We start from the raw sequence: 23,441 nt of genomic DNA on the forward strand, positions 1-23,441 counted from the left end.
TTTCCACATTGAAATCAAATTTTTTATTACAAAATTAAAAAAAACATTTACATCTTATGCTCGATGTTGGAAAATGCATAAATGTGTCAGTAGTAAAAAATACTCAGGTATCATTTAAAAACAGCTGATGTGACTGAAGTCAAGGTGAAATATATCTCAGAAATATTTGCATACAAATTATAAAACAATATAGGCAAAATAAGTTAAAAACAACATCTTCCAAATAAAAGTAAAATTATTTTGATTAGCTTTTGTTTTTCTTCGAGCGAGTGATTGGTGCATGGTTCAAATCTTGTGCTGTTGGTAGAGAAAAGACCACTCTGATATTAAAACCAACTTTAAATACAAATGCAACAGGATGCAGATTTTTCCCTTACCGGCCACATCGGGATCCTTGGCCTCTTCTCCACGACGTTTCAAATCCGCTATCTCAGCTATGAGGCTTTGTTTCTTAATTCTAACATGCTCTTTTCTGTCATGTAAATCACTCAATTCTTTCCTGAAAGATACAGCAGATTATTAAAATATCTAAGTCTGATTAAGATTATTAAATATCGAAGTTTTTGTTATCTGTGCACAAAAAAATATATATATATATATACCCGTCTGCTGCAACATCATTTAGTCCTTCAGTAAGCTGCTTTTCCTCTTGAAGGAGTGTACCAAACTGTTGTAACCCATCCAAAACTCCACTTGACTGGAAAAGAGCTATTAAATCATTCCTCTCACTTATTTCTTTGTTCCTGCAAAAGAGGCCATTTTTGTCAATTATCCCATCATTAGTATCCCCCCCCCGCCCCCCCACCATCCCATCTAGTTGAACACAATTTTAAAATAAATAAATAGACAATGAAAAATATACAAATCATTGCTCTAAAAGGAAGCCTCAGCTTATCATGGGTGACATACCACTATCCATCTCTTCCAAGTGAGAACATTAATTATATGTAGAATATCCATATTTGCAATAATTCTTCATTCTTAACATGAAAAATAAAATAAAATTAATTTGAATGCATTTGTCATGGCGTCCCTGCTAACGTGCATTGCTTACACTAACAACGTGGATGTGAACAGAGAGGCGCTAATTTACAAAACGTAGTCAGTGCTGCCAATTTAGCGATTTGGTTACACTACATTTAGCCAACTTTTCGACCACTTTCGCAACTATTTTTCAAAGAGAGACTAGCTAGTTATAGTGCTGCGAAGAAACGCACAACATGAGCAGTCTGTTCATTGTTTCCTGTTTGACAAGAAAAGGAAATTCCAAATGCACTGTGACGACTGTGCCCGTCAACATTTCTCTTGTGGGGGTGCATCTACTATTTGTGGAATTTGCTATTCATAATCGGGGTTTGGTTGCTAATTTGAATTCACTGTAATTTCATTTACATTTTCCTTTTTATAGGCGAAAGGGGGGGGGGGGGGGGGGTTTAACATCTGAAATTGGATTTTTGTGGGTGGGGGGGGGGGGGATGCGCTATTTTATTATTTCATCCAGTCCTAGTTTCATGTGTGATGCACTTGAATTCATGTTAGCATCTTCACCTTGTTTCGGTCGAGGACTAAGGGCCGAAATTAAGGCCAAAATGGACCGACGCTAAATTAATTCATTAAGCCAGTGTGTATTGAGGTACGCAAAATAATCACTGCCTAAGTACAATTTACTAGTTTTTAACTATTAAATTCAATCTAATAATTTGTAATCTAATAACTTTTGTTTTAAAACATTTAGGAAATTATATTAATTTATATGCAATGCGTTTAAATTGAATAGTTAAGAATAGTTTTTCTATTTTCCTATATTTAAGCACAGTGCTACTTTTCAAAATGTTCATAATGTTACAATGATTTACATGAATATTAAGCGCACTTTTTTTTGTTTTTTTTGTAATAAACACTTAGGCCTTCTGCATTTTAATGTTGATCATGATGGTAGTACTTGGAGTATTTTCGTTTTAGGTGTACTTGGTGTACAAAGTTTGAGAACCGCTGCAATAAGCAACGTCAGCAAACAACTACACATACATGAGGAGTATTTCCTTCTCAGTCCGGAGTCTTTTCTGTCGAATCTCATCCAGTTTTCGAGTATTTTCTTCGATGGCTTGTCGCAGCCATTTGATTTGATCCTACAAAGCAACGAGACACGTGAAGACACAAACAGGATTTAGCCAGTTTCCCCCCCCCAAAACGCATCGCGTTACATTTACTTGACTTTAAGAGTAACCTTTCGACAAGCTTTGTCGAGTGAAAGTATAAATATACTGTTTAACACTATATATGAAGGAAAAATAACTTCTCGGTCAAAACATTTATTTACGTTTGGAATATTTGTTGGTGAAAATAAATACTAATCTTACGTCTGAAGACATCCACCGACCATTTGTCCCATCACATACGAACTTAATTAGCACGCCGAGTCCGTCCACGTGACCAGGTGCACAGTTTCGATTGTATGGACGTAAAATGACGTCACAGTTGCGAACTACGAGTCCCATAATGCACTACGACAACTGGAACGAGCCGTAACCTGCCTGCACAGACATGTCATTAGTGTTGATTTATTTCGTTTAACCAAGCAGGCTTGAGAGGTATATTCGTTTCAGTGGCACTAAATTATGTTTTTTGTTTGTTTGTTTGTTTGTTTGTTTTTTTAAACATGCGTTAGTCAAATGTGTCTGTCACAAATAGCGCACGAAATTCTTTAGCTAATTTTAGAGTTAACTTCAATGACGTACCATTGTCCAAGTGATGTATGAGGCAATTAAACAATACTTGTACCTTGTTTTTGTCGTAGCACGATAAAATAGTAATATGTGAAATGATCATGTGAAATGATGATTAAAATGTACTTGCAGCGTTTATATCAACTTTTAATTGTTGGCGCTGCTTCAAACCACCTCTTGAATGAATAACTGACTTGACTCAAACGCACCACCAGATGTCGCTGTGTACTGAGAATTAATCCCGTAGAATTTTCTGTCTTTTTGATCACAAATGAGCTCCCGGTACCTCGAAGATTCTTAGCGTATCGCTGCGACGGAATCTTTTAACGACAAGAAGCAAAGGCCTATCGGTGTAATACTACAAGTACCAACGACAAGTACCGATCTGATCGTGATTGTCTACAGGGCCCGGATAGCTCAGTAGGTAGAGCATCAGACTTTTAATCTGAGGGTCCAGGGTTCAAGTCCCTGTTCGGGCGGCTCCATTTTTGTACATGTTTTTTAAATCTCAAGGAAAGAGACACCCAGTACAACGTATTCGTGGACCTTAAGCACTTAAATATTTACCGAACACCGTGTAATTACATCTAAAGAGAGTCTGTAAACTTAAACTGTTACACATGCTGATACCCTTACATTATCCTCCTGTAAGAGTTTATGTTAACAAAATAATGTTGCAAATTTGGGGGAAAACGACTAACAAATAACAGCGCGCCTATAATTTACCACACGTAATCATTGGTACTGTCAAAGGACAGTGATTGTTACCCTGTATAGCTGCTGTACTGCAGCAGCGGGGAACATCTGGATCGGCAAAGATGGAGCAGATTGTCTTTCTATATTTCCCCTTTTTCTCTCGGTTTTACATGCTCAAGTAAATGAGACTGTAATTTTAAGCAGATTGTCTTTATAGATTTCCCTTTTCTCTCTCGGTCATACATGCTCAAGTCAATGAGACTGTAATTTTAACAATTGAATAAAGACTTTATATTGTTGATTGCCAAAGTCAGCTGGGATTGGCTCCAGCTACCCTGCAATCCTAATGAGGAAAAATGGTATCAAAACTGGATGGATGAATAGATTGAATTTTCACATCAGTTGAACAGAAAACACAATTTCTCTGTCGTTTGTTTTACAGATTTGTGGTCACCCCAAAATGGAGACAGCGAGGCTTCCAAGGTAATTTCTCGACATTAATAACTTCACTGCTCACACAGACTAACGAGAGCCATTTTGTTTTTTTTAAAGTAGGCGAGGGGCATGGACATGGGGCAGTAATGGATGTCATAATCAAGGCTAATGATGTCCAAGGTAAATTGGTAAATGATGTCCTGTTGACTTTAAAAGTCCAACCTCTGATGTTAACCACAATCCACTTTGGGATGGCAATTTCAAAGCAAAAGTGTAAAAATAACCACTGTTACAATGAAATTATAAACCATCAGTCTTAAATTTAATGATGCAAGTGAGTTGTGTTAGTAGCCTCTTTTACACACAGAGCATACACAAAAATTGCTGGAACAGAAGACGCAGCATTTATCCAAGTACGCCGTTTACACAGAACATAGTGAAGCAAGGCTTTCACATACAGTAGCAATCAAATCTCATTTGGCAACACTGTGTCTGCTTTTGTAAAAACCAAAAAATGTACATTCCTCAGGGGTGTTCAACTTGAGACTGTAGGTTGATTATGTCTTCTTTTTGTCTCAGTTTCACATATCGTAGTTGGCACTTCCAGTCTCAGAGAGGAAGACATCGCTGTGTCCTCTGGAAAGCGTTCCGAAGTTTGCTTTGCTCGAAGCTGCACCTGGTCCCAGTCTGTGGACGGACACGTCTACATGGATTACAGCCTTTCTCCTGAATACTGTACGTGTACGTATGTTTCTTTCCATCTTAGTGTAACTACTATAGATTTAGAAGCCATTCCAACATCATGTGTACGGCTCATTGTTTAGGTGTTGGTCCGACCTCGGTGCACGTGGTAGAAGACAGGCCGTGTCTCTGCAGAACCTGGACTGCTTAAAGGTGGGAGTCCTTTCCTATGGATTTCTGCACACCTTGGGCTTTGTGCATGAGCAGTCGCCCTACGACCGGGACAATTATTTCACTATCGTGTGGCCTAACATTTGGAGAGGTAATTAAAAATGGCCCAGAGTTGGGGGAACAGAACAGACTGAAAGAGGGAAACAAATCGAAACAAAGTCAGCCGCAATAGGCTTCAGCACAGAATAAGCGACACAAAAAATGATGGACTGATGGATACAAAGCAAACCAGCACCACCTCGTGGGGCTTTGCACAACCTGCCTCAACTGTAATTTCATTCTAACCACGAATCCATCCATTTTCTATACCACTTGTCCCATTAGGGTTGTGAGCCTGCAGCCGATCCCAGCTGACTTTGACACTGTACTGTTTAGATTTAGATTCTTCAATGAACCAACCATGGATGCGTTTGTCATGCCAGAGAAGGGCGCAGTACCCGGAGAAAACCCACACAGGGAGATCTGAGCCAAGATTAAAACCCAGAACGAGCCGTGCTAAACACTTCTTCGACATGCTCCCCAACTGTAACTACGATACCAAATTTATCTATGATCGTTTCTCAAATGTTCAAATAGATCGTTTCAACATTGAAAAATTCAAAAGTGACTCAAAAGTGACACCCGCCGTATGACTACAACTCCATCTTGCACTTTGGGATGTACCGTATTAAAAGGCGCAGTCTCTATTTATGTATTTAACACATACATAAGGCGCACCATATTATTGGGCCCAGGCATGGTAAAACATACGCAAACTTAAAACATACGGTAGCATGCATGCACGCTCAAACAATGTTTTTAAAAAGGCAGCGGGAGCAAAACTGAGTTCGGTTGTACTTTAGTATTGAAGTATTTAACAATGTTATTGTCACGTTATTTTTTGATCAACCCTCATCCACAAATCCATCAAAATCCTCATCTTCTGTATCCGAAATGAACAGCTGGGCAAGTTGTCAATCAAAGACGCCAGGTTCCCTCTCGTACTCGTCGGAGTCAGTCTCGTTCCCGGACGGCTCCTCAGAAATGATGCCGGCTTTTACGAAAGCTCGAACAACAGTGCGAGCGGACACGTTAGCCCGAGCATCCACAAGCCATTCACAAATTGTGCCGTAACTCGCCCGGCGCCGCCTCCCCGTCTTAGTAAAGTTGTGTTCGCCGTCTGTCATCCATGGCTCCCACGCCGCTCACTTCACTTTGAACGCCCTGTTTACACGGATGTCCAGCGGTTTCGTCAAGCCTCCCGGAATGATGGCAAGCTCCGAGTTATTGCACTCAGTCGAATGGTGACTGTGGAGACGCTTCTCCCGGCTGTTCATTTGCTCATTACTCCATTGCTCGAGTTGGTCTTCCGGCTCGGGCCACCTCGCCTTGTTTCCGCGTTTTGTTTAAAAAAATTCCCGCGTAAACTCAGCTTTGTCTCCTTGACTTGGCGAAGCTCGTTTTCCTCCTTCCTTCACTTGTAAACCATGGATTCATTGATCTTGAATTCTCTCGCGGCTGCTCGATTCCCATGTTCCTCCGCGTAACTGATAGCTTTCAGTTTAAACTGTGATTCGTAAGCATGTCTTTTCTAGGTGCCATTTTCCGCACCCCGGCGCTATATACCTACTGGGGGCGTGGCTTTAGCGTCCTCCTTCACGCACCCTTCCCCCGTTACATCCGCATGCTGTCCTCAGCCACGTCCGCTTTTCCTCTGTATAAGCAGGTTGTCGGCAGGAAATGCTCCCAGTCAGTCAAGTGGTCAAAAAAATGTTTTTAAAAAAAAAGTCAAGCGGAGCGCTCAGCACACGACAACATTAATAGATGTTGGAACTCGTGCACACATAAGGCACGCCGCATTATAGGCCGCCCCATCCACTTTGGAGAAAATTTAAGACATTTTTTACGTGCGCCTTATGGTCGTGAAAATACCGTAAGTAACAATAAAATACAGATTTAATGTTGTATTTCCATCCATCCATTTTCATTACCGTTTATCCTCACCTGGAGTCAATCCCAGTTATCTTTGGGCGGGAGGCGGGGTACACCCTGAACTGGTCGCCAGCCAATCGCAGGGCACATAGAAACAAACAACCATTCGCACTCACATTCACACCTACGGGCAATTTAGAGTCCTCAATCAACCTACCACGCATGTTTTTGGGATGTGGGATGAAACCGGAGTGAGAAAACCCACCCAGGCGCGGGGAGAACATGCCGACTCCACACAAGCGGGTCCGGGATTTGAGCCCCCGTCCTCAGAACTGTGAGGCTGATGTGCTAACCAGTCGTTCACCGTGCCGCCTGACAGAAATAAGTATCACACTAAAATCATGTCAACTTAGCACTTTTAGCACTAGCGTTGATTGGTATTTCCCCAAAAAGTTTCAAGCTACCCCGGTCCCCAGAACTGCGAGGCAGATGTGCTAACCAGTACACACCGTGCCGGCTAATGTTGTATTTTGTATGAGCTATATTATGATATTCGAAATTTTCAGGTATGCCTACTCTCGGGATGGGGAGCCATCCATCACTCCTAAGAACATTGCAGGCATGTCAAGCTGGGCCAAGCATCAATGCTGAGTCACATTGACAAGCTGAAAATCAACGGGTTTTATCAATGTGAGTGCAAACAAACAACCGACAGCAGTATTCAGACCTTATTTATGGACTCTTTTTAAATCGTTAGGGCTACGAAAGGAGCACGGCAAGCATTTATGGTAAATTTTGCATTTGATCGCTCCCTCAGTTGGCAATGAAGATAAATGAGCTGAGTAGAAACTGCAAAGTGACAGTTGAAGTGATAAAAAGCAACATCAAATCCTGAATACGATTTGAAATAAAGTTTGAGTCCAAGTTTTTGGTACTTCCTCTTTGGGCATTGCTGTCAGGCCAACTTGTACACCCATACGTCAGGTTTGAGATTATTAGTAAGAAAGTTGTTCTTGCTAGCATGGTGACCATATTCAAGATTGTTTACTTGTGTGATTCTTTCCTCAGTCAGCCAACACCCTTCAAATCGCCCACTTGTATGCTAAATGTGATTGGAGAATAGACTTTTTTTCCTTAGCACTCATTGTTAAAATATTAAGTACACCCACACAATCCAAGATCACGTGACTAGTGGTTATCAAAAAGTCTACCGTGACAAATATATTAATGCTCAGTTTTGAGATGTATTCATTTCATCATTATCAACATTATGTCAATTATTGTGGTATTATAGTTTACAGCAATGTACAATTAAAGTGCATCACACTGAGAGTTGTTGCTAATATTTAAGAAACTTCAACTATATGAGAGGAGCAAAATATTACAGATGGCGCATGGCATTATAGAGTGCGTATAAATATGAATAAGCTAACAGGTAAATAAATACTTTCCCAACATGTATTATTAGTATCCCTGTAAAGGTATACATTTTTGATACAATTCCTGCATTACATTAGATGTACATGTGTACCTAATTACAGAGTTCTGTCATGTATTGACCACCAAGCATTGTGTGGTTACCAACATTTCACAAAATGACTGGCTTCCACGTCGGCCAAACACAAAATGATGGGCTCTCTACTCCTGGGAACACTTGCTGACACCTTTAAATAACTTATCGGTGAAGGTGCCGAATCTAATCAGTTAATCGAAGTTAATATCGAGACAACGTGGGGTTAAATATACAGTTAACGACGAGAGAATTCATCAAAGCTACTAACAGTATTGGACCTCGAGTATATAGAGCCTGGCTTTGGAGGACTAATTCCAGTTTGGTGCATGTGTTACACCACGATGATCCTCATGGCTGTCTGGTGGGCCTTGTTGACCCACGTGTTTGTTCTGCCTCTTAAGGTCAGTAACACTTCAGCTTGAAAAGCTTAGTTATAGCTTGTAATTGTTGACTATTACAGAACTCCACTTGTGTACACAAAGTGACAGTGGGATTCAAAGGGAAATACTCAGGTTATTTGATTATGTATTCATTGAACCTTAAAAAAAAAATCTCTTCTATTCAGTAAGAATTATCGCTACTTTTATGCAGATGAATTGGCAGCTCGTGATGACACGAACGCAACGGGACACATTCTGGAAGTCAACAGCAGCAAGAAAACTAGAAAAGCACTCAGTAGAGTTCAGGCTTCTTTCTGCACATGGAGGATGTGGAGGACATATCCTCGGGAACATACATTCAATTTGTTCCACGCTCTCGTGACGCCAACTTCCTAAAAGTGCAGTTGAGGAACGGGTACACGGGACTCCTCCTCTGTCTTCCGTGGATCTCTAATGAATCACAGAATGGTGAGGATTATTTCTTTGCACAAAGCCGCTGGTCGTTCCTGGGGCGGATCGGAGGACGCCAGACCGTTTTCCATGCAGATCCCCGAGTGCACGTGGTCAGGAGCGGCTGCGCACGAGTTCCTTTGTGCACGTACAGTCTCACTGAGACAGAGACCGCTATGTCACCGTTGTTTGGGATAACGTCACGCAAGGTTGGGATACAGTTTACGGTGGAACATCCGTTGACCCGCGGGGATAAAAAAAAAGTATTCTGATTATGAAAGTCAAATGCCCCTAAGGTTGCACAATTTAGAATTTGAACACCATCATGTACGGATAAAGTCAAGTGAGACTTCCTCATATCTTGCGAGAGTTTTGTTGACGCTTTATTATACAGTAGGTAACTTCTTTTTACGTAGGTATGTAATAAGAATGTTAAAATATTACACTGCCTGTGCCATTAATATAGGTTTCATGACGGTGACACTTTAGTTTCCATTATTTCCTCTGAGAATTGTTTTTTTTCTTGGAACTGAACAAATCAGTCGACCGATGCCCTGAAACAGATTGGGTTCGACATCAGTGGTTACACTTTTATTTATGTTTCTTGATTCTTGTTAAAGCCTGTTCATCTCTCAACTTGTCTTTTATTTTTGTGTGTTTTGGCAGAACATGTCCGCACCTTCCACAAACATGAGACAAACAACCTCAACAGCACATATGATTATAGCTGTCCTGCGTTATGGAAGGTGAGCAGCCCTGCTTGGTATCCATAAAATAGCTTTTACATTTTAATGTGAACCCTGTGTATTTTTATTCTCTTACTGACATAGATATGCCTACTCTGAAGCTGGTGGACCAACAGTAATCCCCAAACCAAACTGGGGTGCAAGGATCTACATCCCAATTGTGCAACGAGACGGATCCAGTGCTCTTGGTATTCACGAGATACATGTTTTCTATAGCCGTGGTAGGTAAACTGAAACAGTAGTGCATGTCTTAAATAGCTCCTTTTTAAATGGCTCCTAATGAGTAAATCGTCGTTTTGGAAGGCCAAACCGACTGAATACAAATTAGAGTCATTTGTCACACGAGCCTCCTCGCCCTCAGTTTACTTTTTACACATTATGAAGCAACAAGTCGTAGCACATTCTCTTATGCAGAACTCATAAGATGACTTAGCCTCCACATGACAGTTGACACTGCTCAACTTGTGTATAGTCGACTTACGGACTGTACAGATGTCGCATCTCTTATTGTGCGCATGACCACTGGGGCCCATTGTTCATTATGCACGACGTGTCCGACAAGTTCCAGGACTGGTGTCACAAAAGATACAGTATATTTTCAATCCAAACTCCAAGTTTTCCCCTTCAAACTAATCCCCCTCGAGTCTAATCCACTTTCCTCAGCTTCTCTGCCACACCTTCATGCACTCCTGCAAAAATTCCCGCAGCACACCTGATCTCTCACTTGCACAACTGCTGTTGCTAAACCATGTCACATGTGTCTTTCTTTCTATATATATAATGGTAGCTTGAAACTTTTTGGGGACTTTGGTCCTGTACCGAAAATACCAATCAACGCTAGTGCTAAAAGTGCTAAGTTGACATGATTTTAGTGTGATACTTATTTCTGTCAGGCGGCGCGGTGGGCGACTGGTTAGCACATCCGCCTCACAGTTCGGAGGACGGGGGTTCAAATCCCGGCCCCGCTTGTGTGAAGTCGGCATGTTCTCCCCGTGCCTGGGTGGGTTTTCTCCGGGCACTCCACACACATCCCCAAAACATGCGTGGTAGGTTAATAGAAGACTCGAAAAACCCTCTTGGTGCGAATGGTTGTTTGTTCTTTATATGTGCCCTGTGATTGGCTGGCGACCAGTTCAGAGTGTACCCCACCTCTCGCCCGAAGTACGCTGGGATAGGCTCCAGCATGCCCGCAAACCTATTGAGTATAAGTGGAACGGAAGATGAATGAATGAATTTATATCTGTCTTGCTTTCAATAATAACCGTCTCTTCAATCCAGCCCCTGCACCTTTTGCAGCTTTAGTTCATTGAATAAATCTCTCAGCGCACACTGTTTGCTAACGTTCGTGACTACAGTTAATTTCATCACTTTCATTTCACTTGAGTTGTACCAGAAGATAAGATAAAATTGCATTAACAAGAGTTGTGTATGACTTTTTATGTCCATGCCTTCCATGTTGAAACTTATTCATTGGAAATAAGATTTTTGGACTTCAGATCACTATTATTATTATTATTATTTTTTTTTTTTACCGAACACCATCCTCAATTAGTCTGGCATCAATTTTAAATGTCAGATCTCAAACGAATGGCATCGCAACAGCCGAGACTTTTTGCGCCAAACCAAATGCCAGATTATATCGCATGATCATTTACTCCAAAAATGAGGAAGTTAAAGTAAGTTCAATCAAACTGATGTTCCGTTGACTATCTTAATGTTATTAGCGATGCGAATATTCAAGAATATTATGTAATACAGTTGAAGCACCAATGCCTTAACACTTTCCTACAATCACATATTTTCGTTTCTTCATCAGTCATCTTGAAAGGTGTTAATGCTCCTTGAAAAATAGTTCTGATTGCAGACTTCTTAAGCCAGCACACTGGCTAAAACAGAATTATCAGTGCCCCCTGGTTGCCTATTATTTTGACTGTATATTTTTTAAATGTACAATAACAATCTATGACCATGCAACTTGTACGGAAAGTACCATAACCACCAATAAAATGTACATTTAAGAAATTGTTTGTGTTCATCCATGTGATAAAATTGCTTGTAGTTAATTGTACAAACAACAGAAGATAGAAGTCTGCTTATGTTAAGTAGACTTCTATCGTAAATAACAATGTAAATAATTTCTCATGAAATTAATGTTCAACTTCTCACAAACTACTCAAATCTGATATATTAAACTTTTGTTTTTCCATGCAAGTATTTTGTTAATCTAAAACCAATGAAATGAAGGTAAGAATGTGTTAGATATAAACAGAAAATTCAGTTGCATGCAACCATCTAAGATAAGAATAAAAATGCATTTTATTTATTTAAACATTTTTGTGGGTGTGCCATGATACTGTCTCGGTCCAAGGGAAATAAATCTCAAAATCATAGTTTTTCCCCTTTAATCCAAAACACAAAAGTTTTTTTTATTTGTTTTTTGAAGACAATACAGCAGGTTGTATCTGTGTGTGTGTGCTTTCGTGTGAATTCCTTACATTCCCCCCCCCAACCAATGAGATTCTGAGAAGATGGCGTCCACACTGCTGACTACACTTAGGAAGACTAACACGCTGACCTACTTGGCCAAAACGTGAACCATACAGGGTAAGATGTCGACAACGCACACGAGACTTTTGTGGCATTGATTAGATTTTTTGTTGTTGTTTTTTTTGTTTTTAAATCACCCAATAATATCTTCATCTGACTGCAACCATTTTGAATCCACGCAAGTGCGTTTCATTGAGGCCTGTGTATGACTGTGATCCCCCCCCCAACCCCACCCCCACCGCTCCCCACAGTCAATCTGCAGCTGTAGGATGGCAGCACTGCTCCACATGGGGTGGGGGAGAGATGAGCTGCAAAGTCATGTGAAGAGGACCCCGAAGTGGGCGTGGAGAGGCCGCCCAGCCCCCTTTTCAGCGTGCGGTACAGAAAGTGCTCACTGCTTTCTCAGTCAAAGGCCTTCCCTCTTGTGTGTCCCCCTTGCCCCCGACCCCCACCCGCCATTACAGTGAGGCTCCACCTTGTGAACATGCACCCACCCACCGGGAAGCTACTCTTGCACTGCCAGCCTTTCAATCAGGGCCACTCACGTGGTTGCGCGAGTTGACACACAACACCAGCCGACACAGGTCAGGGCAAAAGGAGACTTTATTGTAAAGAAGAGAAGAATCCAGAAACCCACTAATAGGTTTTTGTTTTGGAACACAATGCGTCCCTTGAAATAATGGTGTCCTGTTTTATTTAGTTGCAGTTCACGTGTCTTTTTCCACTTTTAAAGAATTCTTTTGCATGCATTTCTGGATTCATTCTATAATGTATAAAGTGTCTAGAATGGTGCTTAACAACTGACTGATTTTTCAAAATACTCCCTTCAAAACAATGCATTTTTTGTATCCATTATTATTTTTTGCCATGCATTTATGGATTCGTTATTTACCACATTCTGTGACTAGCATGGCAATTGGCCACCAATTGATCTGAAAAAAAAAAAAAAAAACATGGGGGTCTCTTTAAAAATATATATACATTTATGTATTAGTACTTAATTCTGTGACTATAGAAGGGTAATTTACAACCAATAATTTTGAATCCCTCAATATATTTTTGGATGGATTTGTGGATTAATTATGGTTAATGTTTTTCATTTTAACACAATTAAGAATATGGCCGACCAAAAATGTAATCAACTAAATGTAAACTAACATGTTTATTATAATGATAAATAACACATGAAATAGGTCATGTTTGATTAAAGACACTCTATATTCGAGTAATAAAGTTTAATGAATGTAAATTTATAAATTTTAGATTTCCTTTAGATTATAATTAATGAAATAATAATGTTTTGGATTCAATTGAAAACTAGGTACAAATAGTACTTTTCAAATTCTAACTATTTGATTTAAAAAGCAAATAAGATCATTGCGATGGATTGAAGGATTGAAGCGGCATATAATGTACATTAAGTCATGATAAAAGCATGTTCTTCAAAATACGTATCAAAAGGCAAGAACTTGTGTCATGTAACTTCCATCATTTTGCTGGGACAATCAAGAAAATGGGAATTCGGGAAACCCTTCGCGGCACTTTCTGCTGTTTTCCACGCGGGTCCAAACCAGCAGGGAACCCCTCGTATGCAGCAAGCAGACTTTTTTTTTTTCTTGTCTTTTTTTTTTTTTTTTTTTTTTTTTTTTGAGGGGCGCTTTTATTTTAGAGGCGGTGCTTGTTGGCTCCAGAGTAGTGTCGTAACTCCCAGAGTCCCCGTGAAAAAAAAGAGTTTGGCCAGGGCCGGAGTTGCTGCAAGGGGGGGCTTGCTTAGCTTATAGCTTAGTCTTTTCCAAGGGGGGCATAACTACTGCCTTTCCCCCCCTTCCTTCACCACCTTTTTTATTTTCCCTTTTTCTTTTTCTTTTTTCGTTTTTTTTTTTTTTTTTTTTTTTTTTTTTTGCAGCCTCGCTTAAGGATCTTTGGGATTTATTTCTCTGTTACCCCCCCCCCCCCCAAACCCCCACCCCCCCCCCCACTCCACCCTTGCTCGTGTCAGATCATGAACAAACTATATGTTGGGAATCTAAGTCCTTCGGTCACTGTGGAGGACTTGCAGCAGCTCTTCGGGGAGAGGAAGCTGCCCGCGGCCGAGCAGGTCCTCGTCAAATCCGGCTATGCCTTTGTGGACTTCCCCGACCAGAACGCGGCCGTGAAGGCTATCGAGACTCTCTCGGGTGAGTGAGAAGTGATGCTTGATGAGATGACACGTTTTAAAAATAACACACTGAGTCAGTCACGAGAGCACATGCAGCAATTATTTGCGTGTGTTCAGTGTGCGATTGTGCTTCCACGTTTGGTGAGTTTGGTGCGCGCGTCAAGACCGATGGAATCGATGATCGATGGCCGCACACTTTTTTTTCTTTTTCTTATTGTGTTTGTTTTCGTAAGAAGCGCATTAATGCCCTTTTGAAGACAACACGAGCGCCACAAGACGCGCAATATGCGTGCAGATTCCGATCTAGAGTGCGCCGCGTTTTGGTGCTCACCCCCGCTGGAATGCATGCGCACGGGGTGCTCTTGATGCTCCGGGTAATTATTTTTCACTTATTTTTTCTCGTGATTTTATTGAAGGAAGCCGAGCGACGCCCGCGCGGAAAACTTGTCACGTCCGTGTTCCTCGGACGTCTGGCCGTGTTTTTACGAGGTGTCTTGGCGGTGGGTCGCGGGGGTCCGGAGGAAAGAGCCCATAAACAGGTAGCTGGAAAAGGGGAGGCGGTGGGTGGTGGGGAGGGTTGGAGGGGGGCGGGGGGGGGGGGTGGGGGGCGAGGTGAGACGATCATTCCGAGGCTGCTGCGCCAGGCCACTCGGAACCGCCCCCCCCCCCCAAAAAAAAGATGTACCCCCCCCTCCTGCTCCCACACCTTTACCTTGAGAATCGAACCCCCTGTTGAGTGTGGATCGGTTGGTAGGGTGCGTGGAAAAAAAGAAAAGCGCTGAGCTGAGAGTGCAAAGCATGGGTGCCCGTTCCCCACAATGCACACGCACACAAACACACTATATCCATAATGTTGCATGCTTCGCTTGTGCTGTTTACGGATCCCTTTTGAGTGTTTTTGCACATTTACTGTTCTTTGCATTGTTTTCTAACGTCGCACCGCCTCTGCTCCCACAGGCAAAGTGGAATTGCACGGAAAGGTGATAGAGGTGGACTACTCTGTTCCCAAGAAGCTGAGGTAGGCCTTTGCGATGTGACACACACACACACACACACACACACACACACACACACACACACATCTATATGCCAGTAGTTCTCAATGAGAAGTTAAAGAGGTCTTCTGGAAAATGTTTGACAAGTCATCATCTGTCCCATTTCATGTTACTGTCAAATAGAATGCAGTTCTGCGCTACCGACTGTAGGTTTTAAGGGTTGCGTTTGACCAACGTGTTATGAAGTGCTGACACTAAATGCAGCAAATGTTCAAGAAATAGGTTGGAGGTTGAGCATTTGCAAAAAAAGAACAAATATTTATGCTATGAACAGTCTAAACTAATATTATAAGGATGGGTCCCTATAGAAAGATGTCTAGGTCCAGATCTGAACCCCCTATGGAGGACCTTTGCTTTATACTTTGTGTGTGTGTGTGCGCGTGTGTGTGTGTGTGTTTCATGACTGACTTGTAACCTGGAGGTTTAAACTGTGTAATGTTGTAAAACACGTTTCACCCCCACCCTTCAACACACACACACACAAATGCACACATTTTGATGGGGGTGCACATACATGTTTGTTTTTTCCTTACCAAAAAAAAAAAAAAACGACATTGTCCATAATACATAAGTGTTGCCTAATTATTGGATCACGACTACATCGAGACCCCCACATTAACCCCCCACCGTGTCGGCTCCACCACCGCAATGCACAATGAGTTGCATACCAATCAGCCTTTTATGTGCACGCGTGTACGTGGAAAACGAAAGGCAAACCCCGAGACGCCTTTTCTTTCTTTTTATTTTTTATTTTTGTGCTTGCACCACCACACCATTTGATCAATTACTCGCCATAACAGTCTCACATTTTCGCTTTTTTTTTTTTTTTGGGCGCATGCTATACGCTTCCACGGGTCCTATAGATTGCGCAACCGTTCACTCGCCTGTAAGGGAGAAGCCACATTGCGTGACAAAAAGGTAAATATTCAACCCCCTTGTGGAGGAACACGTGACCCCACACTATGTGCCCCCAACCCCCACTCTTCTTCCGTGCACGCTTTCCTGCACTCACAACCCACGCGTTTTTTTTTTTTTTTGGGAGGGGTTACGTGCAGCCTACGTCAGTAAATCAAACGTCGTAAACCTGTTAAAGTTGGATTTCTTATTTTTTTCTTTTTTTTTGGGGGGGGGGGGGGGGGACGCCATTTTGGTGTGCAACGGCGCGTTCGTGAAGCTCACCAACATGGCGCTCAATGGCTGCGCCACTCCCCACGCAGCCAACGTGCACGTAGGCCATCATGGCTGAGCCTCATAATGGCTGCCGCGATGGCCCTTTTCCTGCGTGGGGCGGGATTACACGGGGCAAGAAAAAAAAAAAAAGTGCATACATGTGTGCTAGCTGCAAGGAAAAAAAGATTGTGTGTGCGTGTAAGTGGGAGCTCCATGTACATATACACCCCCCCCCCCCTCTACACTCCGCGTCAGGCAATCTTCAACGTCGCCATTGCAGGGGAGGTGCAACATGTATGGGCGAAATCACATGAGTTGCAGCATACGTTTTTTTCCACATGGCGTGATTTTTTTTTTTCTTTTTTCAGCCCCCCCGGACTCGCTTCAAATGCAACGACGTTCAAAACGTTACTTTTGAAAGGGTTTCCCCGCCCAAGTGACGAAATAGTCACACGACGCGCAAATACGACCTCGCATTTGCCACTAAATTACATTTAAATTCATCTAAATTGAACTTAATTGTATTTGTATTTATTTATGCTCATTTAACAAAAGACAACATTACTTGAGAAAACCAAATCTTACAATACTAATGCAATAGAATTCTGACTAACATTGACTGACATTTGAATTAGTATTAAATAAATAAAAAAATACACAACTCCTGTTGCTTATGTAATTTTGCAATTGTTCTGTTCAAATAGTTGCATGAATAATTACTAGTTTCAATAATGCAAAAAAAAATAACTATTTATTTATAAGCAACAGGAGATGTGTATTTATTTATTTCTTTAATACTAATTCAAATTTCACACGCAAAAAAAAATAATCTTTTTTGCGTGTGTGCGTTGTCCTCAGGCCTTGTGAGTTTTTTTGGGGGGGGGGGGAGGGGGGGGTTGGGGGATTGTAGCTTGAGCATGTGGTGGCTCAATTCTTCTGATTTGAATAATTGGATTAGCATTTAAAACATTTTTTTGAAGGTTAAAAAAATCTATATTTTTCTATCTGTAATTGTATTTTGCTTTTTTGCTTTTTTCTTCCTGTGAAAGACTATGGGCATTTGTAAAAGAAAGTTGTGGTTCCGATGTGTTTTCCCCCCCTATAAGTGTTATATTGTTTGTTGTTAGTGAGGATAATCGGAACAGAAAATGGATGGGTGGATGTTTAAGCGTAATTTACTTGAGAGACTATGAGTAGTGTTAGCTGAATGGAACTTGAGTTGGTTTGCAGCAATTAAAACCGGTTGCATTTTTGTCATCATTAAAGCAGAATAATGTCCATAAACAGGAACATTGTATTTCGTTAACTATTGATGTTATAATTCCATGGATTTAGTTATTTGTGTCATGCACGATTAAATTGTATGGGTAAAGATTTTTTTTTTTATTAGCATAATTTACTTGAGAGACTATGAGTAGTGTTAGCTGAATGGAACTTGAGTTGGTTTGCAGCAATTAAAACCGGTTGCATTTCTGTCATCATTAAAGCAGAATAATGTCCATAAACAGGGACATTGTATTTCGTTAACTATTGATGTTATAATTCCACGGATTTAATTATTTGTGTAAGGCACGATTAAATTGTATGGGTAAAGATTATTATTATTATTATTATTGTTATTATTTTATTTTTAGAAAATACTCCATTTCCTTTATTCATGTACTTTTTGTTAAATTTTACATTAAAAGTCAGTTGATGTAATTGTAGCACTGCCATAGAACATGAGGGAAAGTAATTTCATTTATCAGGCTTTTTTTTCTCCTCCAGATATTTACCAAGCTATATGGTCGAAACGTAATTAGATAACTGTGATCAAATTTGAGCAGGAAATGGAGTGAATTAATCTCCACCTATTTATAACTGTAAACATGTTAGTTTGTTTTATTTAATGGCAGCAGCTAATCCTCTACTGGTTGACCTGGTGTGGATCCATTATTATGCTATTTTTTTTAATTCAATGATATGCAGCATCGCCTGACTATTAAATTTAGCCAGTGAGTAGCCTACAAACGGCACTTGAAGTGTTCGTGTGAGACATTATTATGCATCATTCTTTTGGCGTGAGCATGACTTGTGACTATCCAACACATTAGTTTGTTAGTCCCGCTTCACGTTTCAGTGAAACGGTGCTCAAATAAAAAAAGAAAAACAAATTAAAATTAAGTCGCGCCGTAAATTGACTCAAATAAAGCCAAATCAATTATAAAACCAGTTTGATGTTTTGCAGATAACCCAAAGGAAGGTGTAAACATCTGCATCGCACCACGTTGGGTCAGCTTGTGAGTCAAAAACGGCAAAAGGCGATAGATAGCCATTAGTTGATCCGCTCCGAATCCATTAAAAGTCCCCAGTTGATCCCAGGTGCAGACGAAGCTCTCGGCCAGGCTCTGCTGATAAGCGGGAGGTGCCACGCTGACTCCCTCCATCTCCCCTCCTGACTTGTAATGTCTCCTCTCGCCTCAAATCCAAGAGGTCCACAACAGGCTCATTTACAAAATGATTTTGGATGGGGCTATATTAATTAACTGTAATGTGTGAACTCACCCTTACCTCCTCATTTGCACAGCGATCATTTATTCACAAAAGCGCTTTAGTGTTTATTTTGCCTCTTAGCCGACTCGTCGTCGTGCGGTCGAGCACGTAGCTCAGGGGAGAGCCCAGATTAGATGTGAGAGAATTGCAAATTGTGCCGCTCCGAGACTGGTGGGAATCGCCGTTTAAACTCCTGGAATTGCCGCTTACCAGCTCGGCGCTTCCACACCCGTGGCTGCCTCAGCGGCTTCTCGTTCGACTCCAACCTGTTGCCTTTCGGCCACGGTGCAACGATCGCCAAACTGGCCAGTTGTGCAGGGGAAAGGGGTTGTCGCACCCTTTTTTTTTTTTTTTTTTTTTAACCACCCCTGAATATTAATTAGCACCATTTTAAGGAGAAGCGAGAAGTGCATAAAGAGTATCGTCTGAGTTCACCTGCTGTGAAGTGACAGAATCAGAGCCGCGGTGCTTGAGCGTACGCTCCTTTCACCTTTTCAAATATTCTTGTCCTTGCTTTAATATGTGACTGATTTTTAACTCTGTTTCAGTGATGAGTGCAATCATTGATTCAATATGGTACAAGCTTATTTGAGCCTTTTACACCTGCACCCTTTGGCCCGTTTCAATGAAACTGTTGTACGTTTACCTTCCTTGTTGTGGTTCATTTGTTCAGGTGTTCAGACGGTAAGCAAAGTCGGGTGCGGACCAAATAAACTGGTCCCGAATGATCTGGACGAAGCAGTCTCGGTTCAGTTCACAACGGAATATGGCATGTTTTGATTGTGGCGAGAAAACAACCAGGCCTTGAGCCAATCCAATAACAAATGAACCAGGTCAGGCTTAAGGCATAATGGTGATGTAGTAAACAGATGAAAGCGATGACTTATTCATGTTTGTGGTTAGTGTATCGTCATACATTGGCAGTGTCTTATTTTCACAGTATTATTTGCTCAAATTGTTGACTCGGGTATTTATTTGCTGGTGTGCTGTAGCCTAGTAAATCATGCAGACAATTATTAACCTTAACAATGGGCCAATATTCCTTCATGTCGCTTTTTTCCCCGCTTTCACTCTCTACTCCGTACAGAAACACTACTTCCCGTGTACACGCGCCTGCCATTGGCCAACAAGAGTAGAGAACGAGCTCGCATGGTTTGTCGTGATGCCTCTTGGTATGCTTGCATTTTTTTTCCCCACATAGAAAGGAACCAAAAAGAGGAATAACGCACCCCGTTTTTGGAGAAGCGAAGGCTTACTGTAGATGTGAATGCACTCTTAAAGAACTCTGGTGCGATTGCTTTATAGCGCGATGGAATTGGTCAAGTGTGAACGCTATCATCTTAACCACTGCTGCGCACCAAACTGGCGGACCAAGGCTACTTGAAAAGGTGTCCTCGGCCATCTTGCAAGTGAACTCTGGTGTGGTTCTGTTCACTTCAGTGAATGCAGCAGAGACCAAAGGCATAAAACAGCGCCGAAAAGAAAAGGACCTGCATATAGCAGTAAAGATCGGCATGTACAGTAGCATTGGAAGCAGCTGCCTTGAAACTAAATAAGAATATAGTAAATGTTCGGCTCAGCAGCATTTTGTGGGGATGATTTATTATCGATATCAAAGCTGCTCTCGCTTCTGTTTATGTGCCTCCAAATGTGCGCATTTGATATAGTCCCACTCGGCTTAAAGCCGACAGGTTTATCCCATTTGAACACGTACAATGGATTGTAACGTTTCTCATGTGCCAGTGCTCGCAGAGGGCACCCAAGGGTGTGGTCTCCGCGGGAGGGTGGGCAGCCGGGACACGCAGCAGGTGGTGATACTCCCTGCCATCGCCCTGTATCAACACCTCATCGTGTAACTGTGCACTGACGACTGCTGAACAGGTGAAACCAGACGGCTGGAAGTAGCCTGTATCCAGGCTGCGTTCAGCTTGCCGTACAACGGAGCGATGCAGCTCAATGCGACTGAACTGGACAATCGCAGAAAGAAAGAAAAATACAGTCAGCGACTCACACCCCCAACCCAGGTGATGTACCCTTGCACACTTATCCAACTCACTGTAATGGAAAAACTGCGGCCCCTGGTGTTCTTATCGGGAAACATATGCTGTATTGTTTTTTTTTTATTGAACCGCAGACATCATCATAATACAAAGCAAGGCAAGGGCGAGAAATAAAGTAGAATGTGTGGAGATTTGAGAGGCTCTTGGCAATGATCTCCATATTCATTGACTGCACTCTTTATTTTCATGGCAGAGACTCTCCACGTTTTGCTTTTTAGCCACTTGTACATATGAAATTATAAATACAGTCATGTTTTGTTGTAAAAGACAACTCGTACAAAGTGCATATAGTGCATAGGTACAGCTTGGCGGCCGCTGACTGGATCTCACGTCATACCTTTTAATGAATAATAATCCCACAAAATTGTGAAAACTCATGTGATATGACACGACGTCATGATTGGCTGCTACATCCGCGATGTTGCGACCCCGTCCACCTGCATTTCGAATTTAGAATCACTGCAATACTAGTTAGTGGCCAACAACGTCCACTCGTGAAAACGTGTTGCATCACACTGGGCGACGCAATCGGCCACATTGCTTGGTGAAATCCGCAGTCCTCAACTGTACTCGATTTTGATTGTATCACTTTCATGGGTACCAGCACTGACTGATAAATGGCTTTGAGCACGTTCGACATCTAATGGTGAGACAACCACGCATGCTTGCAAAACGGTGTGAGATTCAGGCATCAAATAGCGATTGGGAAATGTTTGGACAAGGACTGCGCAGTGGAACATCGGTTATCACCTCTAATCTGGTGGCGGCTCAGACCTTTACGTGTGAAGTGTGCATGTGCGTGGGTTCCTCCCTATATCCAAAAGCATGTTTGTTTGGTGAACTTAGGACTCATTGTCCGTCTCCCTGTGTCAGTCCCATGCTTGACTAGTGATCTAGCCGTGGTGTACACCGTCTCTCACCGTAGGAGTGACTTGCTGATGTCATTCTAGTAAGAACAGCGACGTTTTCCTGTTGGTTTTGTTTTACAGCTGAAAAAACAACAACTACCCAACTCCCATTCATAATGTTGTAAAAAAAAAAACCCTTAACAAACTGGAATAGTCCAGTAGTTGACAACTATGGGGAGAGATTTGTCTCAAAATTATTTACACAAATGTATCAGCGGCTTACACGTTTTTCAGATCCACAAATATGTTTGCGATTTACACGTGTTTTTTAATGTTGCGTGTGCATTTATCATGACTTATCATTTGCAAATATTCAATTCCACACGTGTGAATATTCTCATTTTGTGTGTGCGAATAGCTTCAAAACTGCCTCACGTTTGTCTAAAAAAAACAACAACGACAATTCACAAGCAGAGTTGACTATTTACAAATGGTAATTCGTGATAAATGCGAACACAACATCAAAAAACGTCGAAATATATTTGTGTATCTGAAAAAGGTGGAAATTGCTGATATATTTGTGGATCTGAAAAACACGTGTAAATAACATATATTCGTGTGACTAATTTTGAGACAAATCTCTCCCCGTAGACAATATGACCTTGGAAAGAACTTGCTGGACACAGCAGCTCTGTTTAAAATGTACGCTTTGCAGGATAGTGTTGAAGGCACAAAAACCATAAAAGTTCTGCGGTCCTCGATTGTTGTTTTGGTTGTGGGGTTGTGAGCACATAACAGGCGCGTGCATGTTCTCCGTTTTTACAGTCAATCGCTTTCATTATTTACGTGGAAAAAATAATAGTAATATATTCACAGACGGAATTCACTCGGAAATGTTTACTCTGAGACCCGTTTCTCAATATTTGCCTTTTCAGTTTCCAATAGGAAATGAAAAGCCGAAATTGTAGCTTTTCCCATCTTCAGATAAAAACATTGTCAGTGTATGGTCCCCAAGTCATCTGGGATCAACTCCAGCTTCCACCAAGACTGAGAACATAATAAGCGGTGTAGAAAAAAGCATGGATGGATTTCATATTAAGACTTTTGTCATTTCTCAGCGGAGCAGAGAGTGCTGACTGGTTGTAGATGCAGGTCCGGCTCGTGTTGGGACCGCTGGCTGTGGAGCGGTCAGAGTGCTGATTTTATTTGACAGTGAATACATATCCCAGCAAGCGGCCAAAGTAAAAATACCAGCGCTCATTTCGTTTCTCCAAGTGCAGCAAGGGAAAAAAGTGCTGAGTC

At 41.6% G+C, this 23,441-nt stretch overlaps 2 protein-coding genes and 1 non-coding gene across 5 annotated transcripts in view; all 3 read left to right on the forward strand.

The window, feature by feature from the left end:
* The first annotated feature begins 3,132 nt into the window (after window positions 1-3,132).
* trnak-uuu (transfer RNA lysine (anticodon UUU)) lies at window positions 3,133-3,205 on the forward strand. The gene has a single exon. It is a non-coding gene; the product is annotated as a tRNA-Lys (tRNA).
* A 798-nt stretch (window positions 3,206-4,003) lies between these two features.
* Window positions 4,004-9,998, forward strand: hce2l2 (high choriolytic enzyme 2-like 2). Its single transcript, XM_061692036.1, is given in 15 exon segments — window positions 4,004-4,037; window positions 4,437-4,674; window positions 4,676-4,860; window positions 5,346-5,371; window positions 5,373-5,428; window positions 7,247-7,292; window positions 7,295-7,370; window positions 7,640-7,704; window positions 8,900-8,988; window positions 9,067-9,109; window positions 9,111-9,160; window positions 9,162-9,232; window positions 9,690-9,750; window positions 9,752-9,769; window positions 9,854-9,998. Coding segments are annotated over 15 exon segments (1,203 nt in total).
* A 4,315-nt stretch (window positions 9,999-14,313) lies between these two features.
* Window positions 14,314-23,441, forward strand: part of igf2bp2a (insulin-like growth factor 2 mRNA binding protein 2a) — a 49,784-nt gene continuing 40,656 nt past the window's right edge. For all 3 annotated transcript variants that reach the window (XM_061692231.1, XM_061692233.1, XM_061692234.1), the window contains exons 1-2: window positions 14,314-14,493; window positions 15,432-15,492. In XM_061692231.1, the coding sequence (XP_061548215.1) occupies window positions 14,319-14,493; window positions 15,432-15,492 (236 nt within the window). In that variant the 5' untranslated portion in view covers window positions 14,314-14,318. The remainder of the gene's footprint in view (window positions 14,494-15,431; window positions 15,493-23,441) is intronic.

The sequence above is a fragment of the Phycodurus eques genome, chromosome 12, assembly GCF_024500275.1.
Source record: "Phycodurus eques isolate BA_2022a chromosome 12, UOR_Pequ_1.1, whole genome shotgun sequence".
In the NCBI taxonomy this organism is placed as follows: Eukaryota; Metazoa; Chordata; class Actinopteri; order Syngnathiformes; family Syngnathidae; genus Phycodurus; species Phycodurus eques.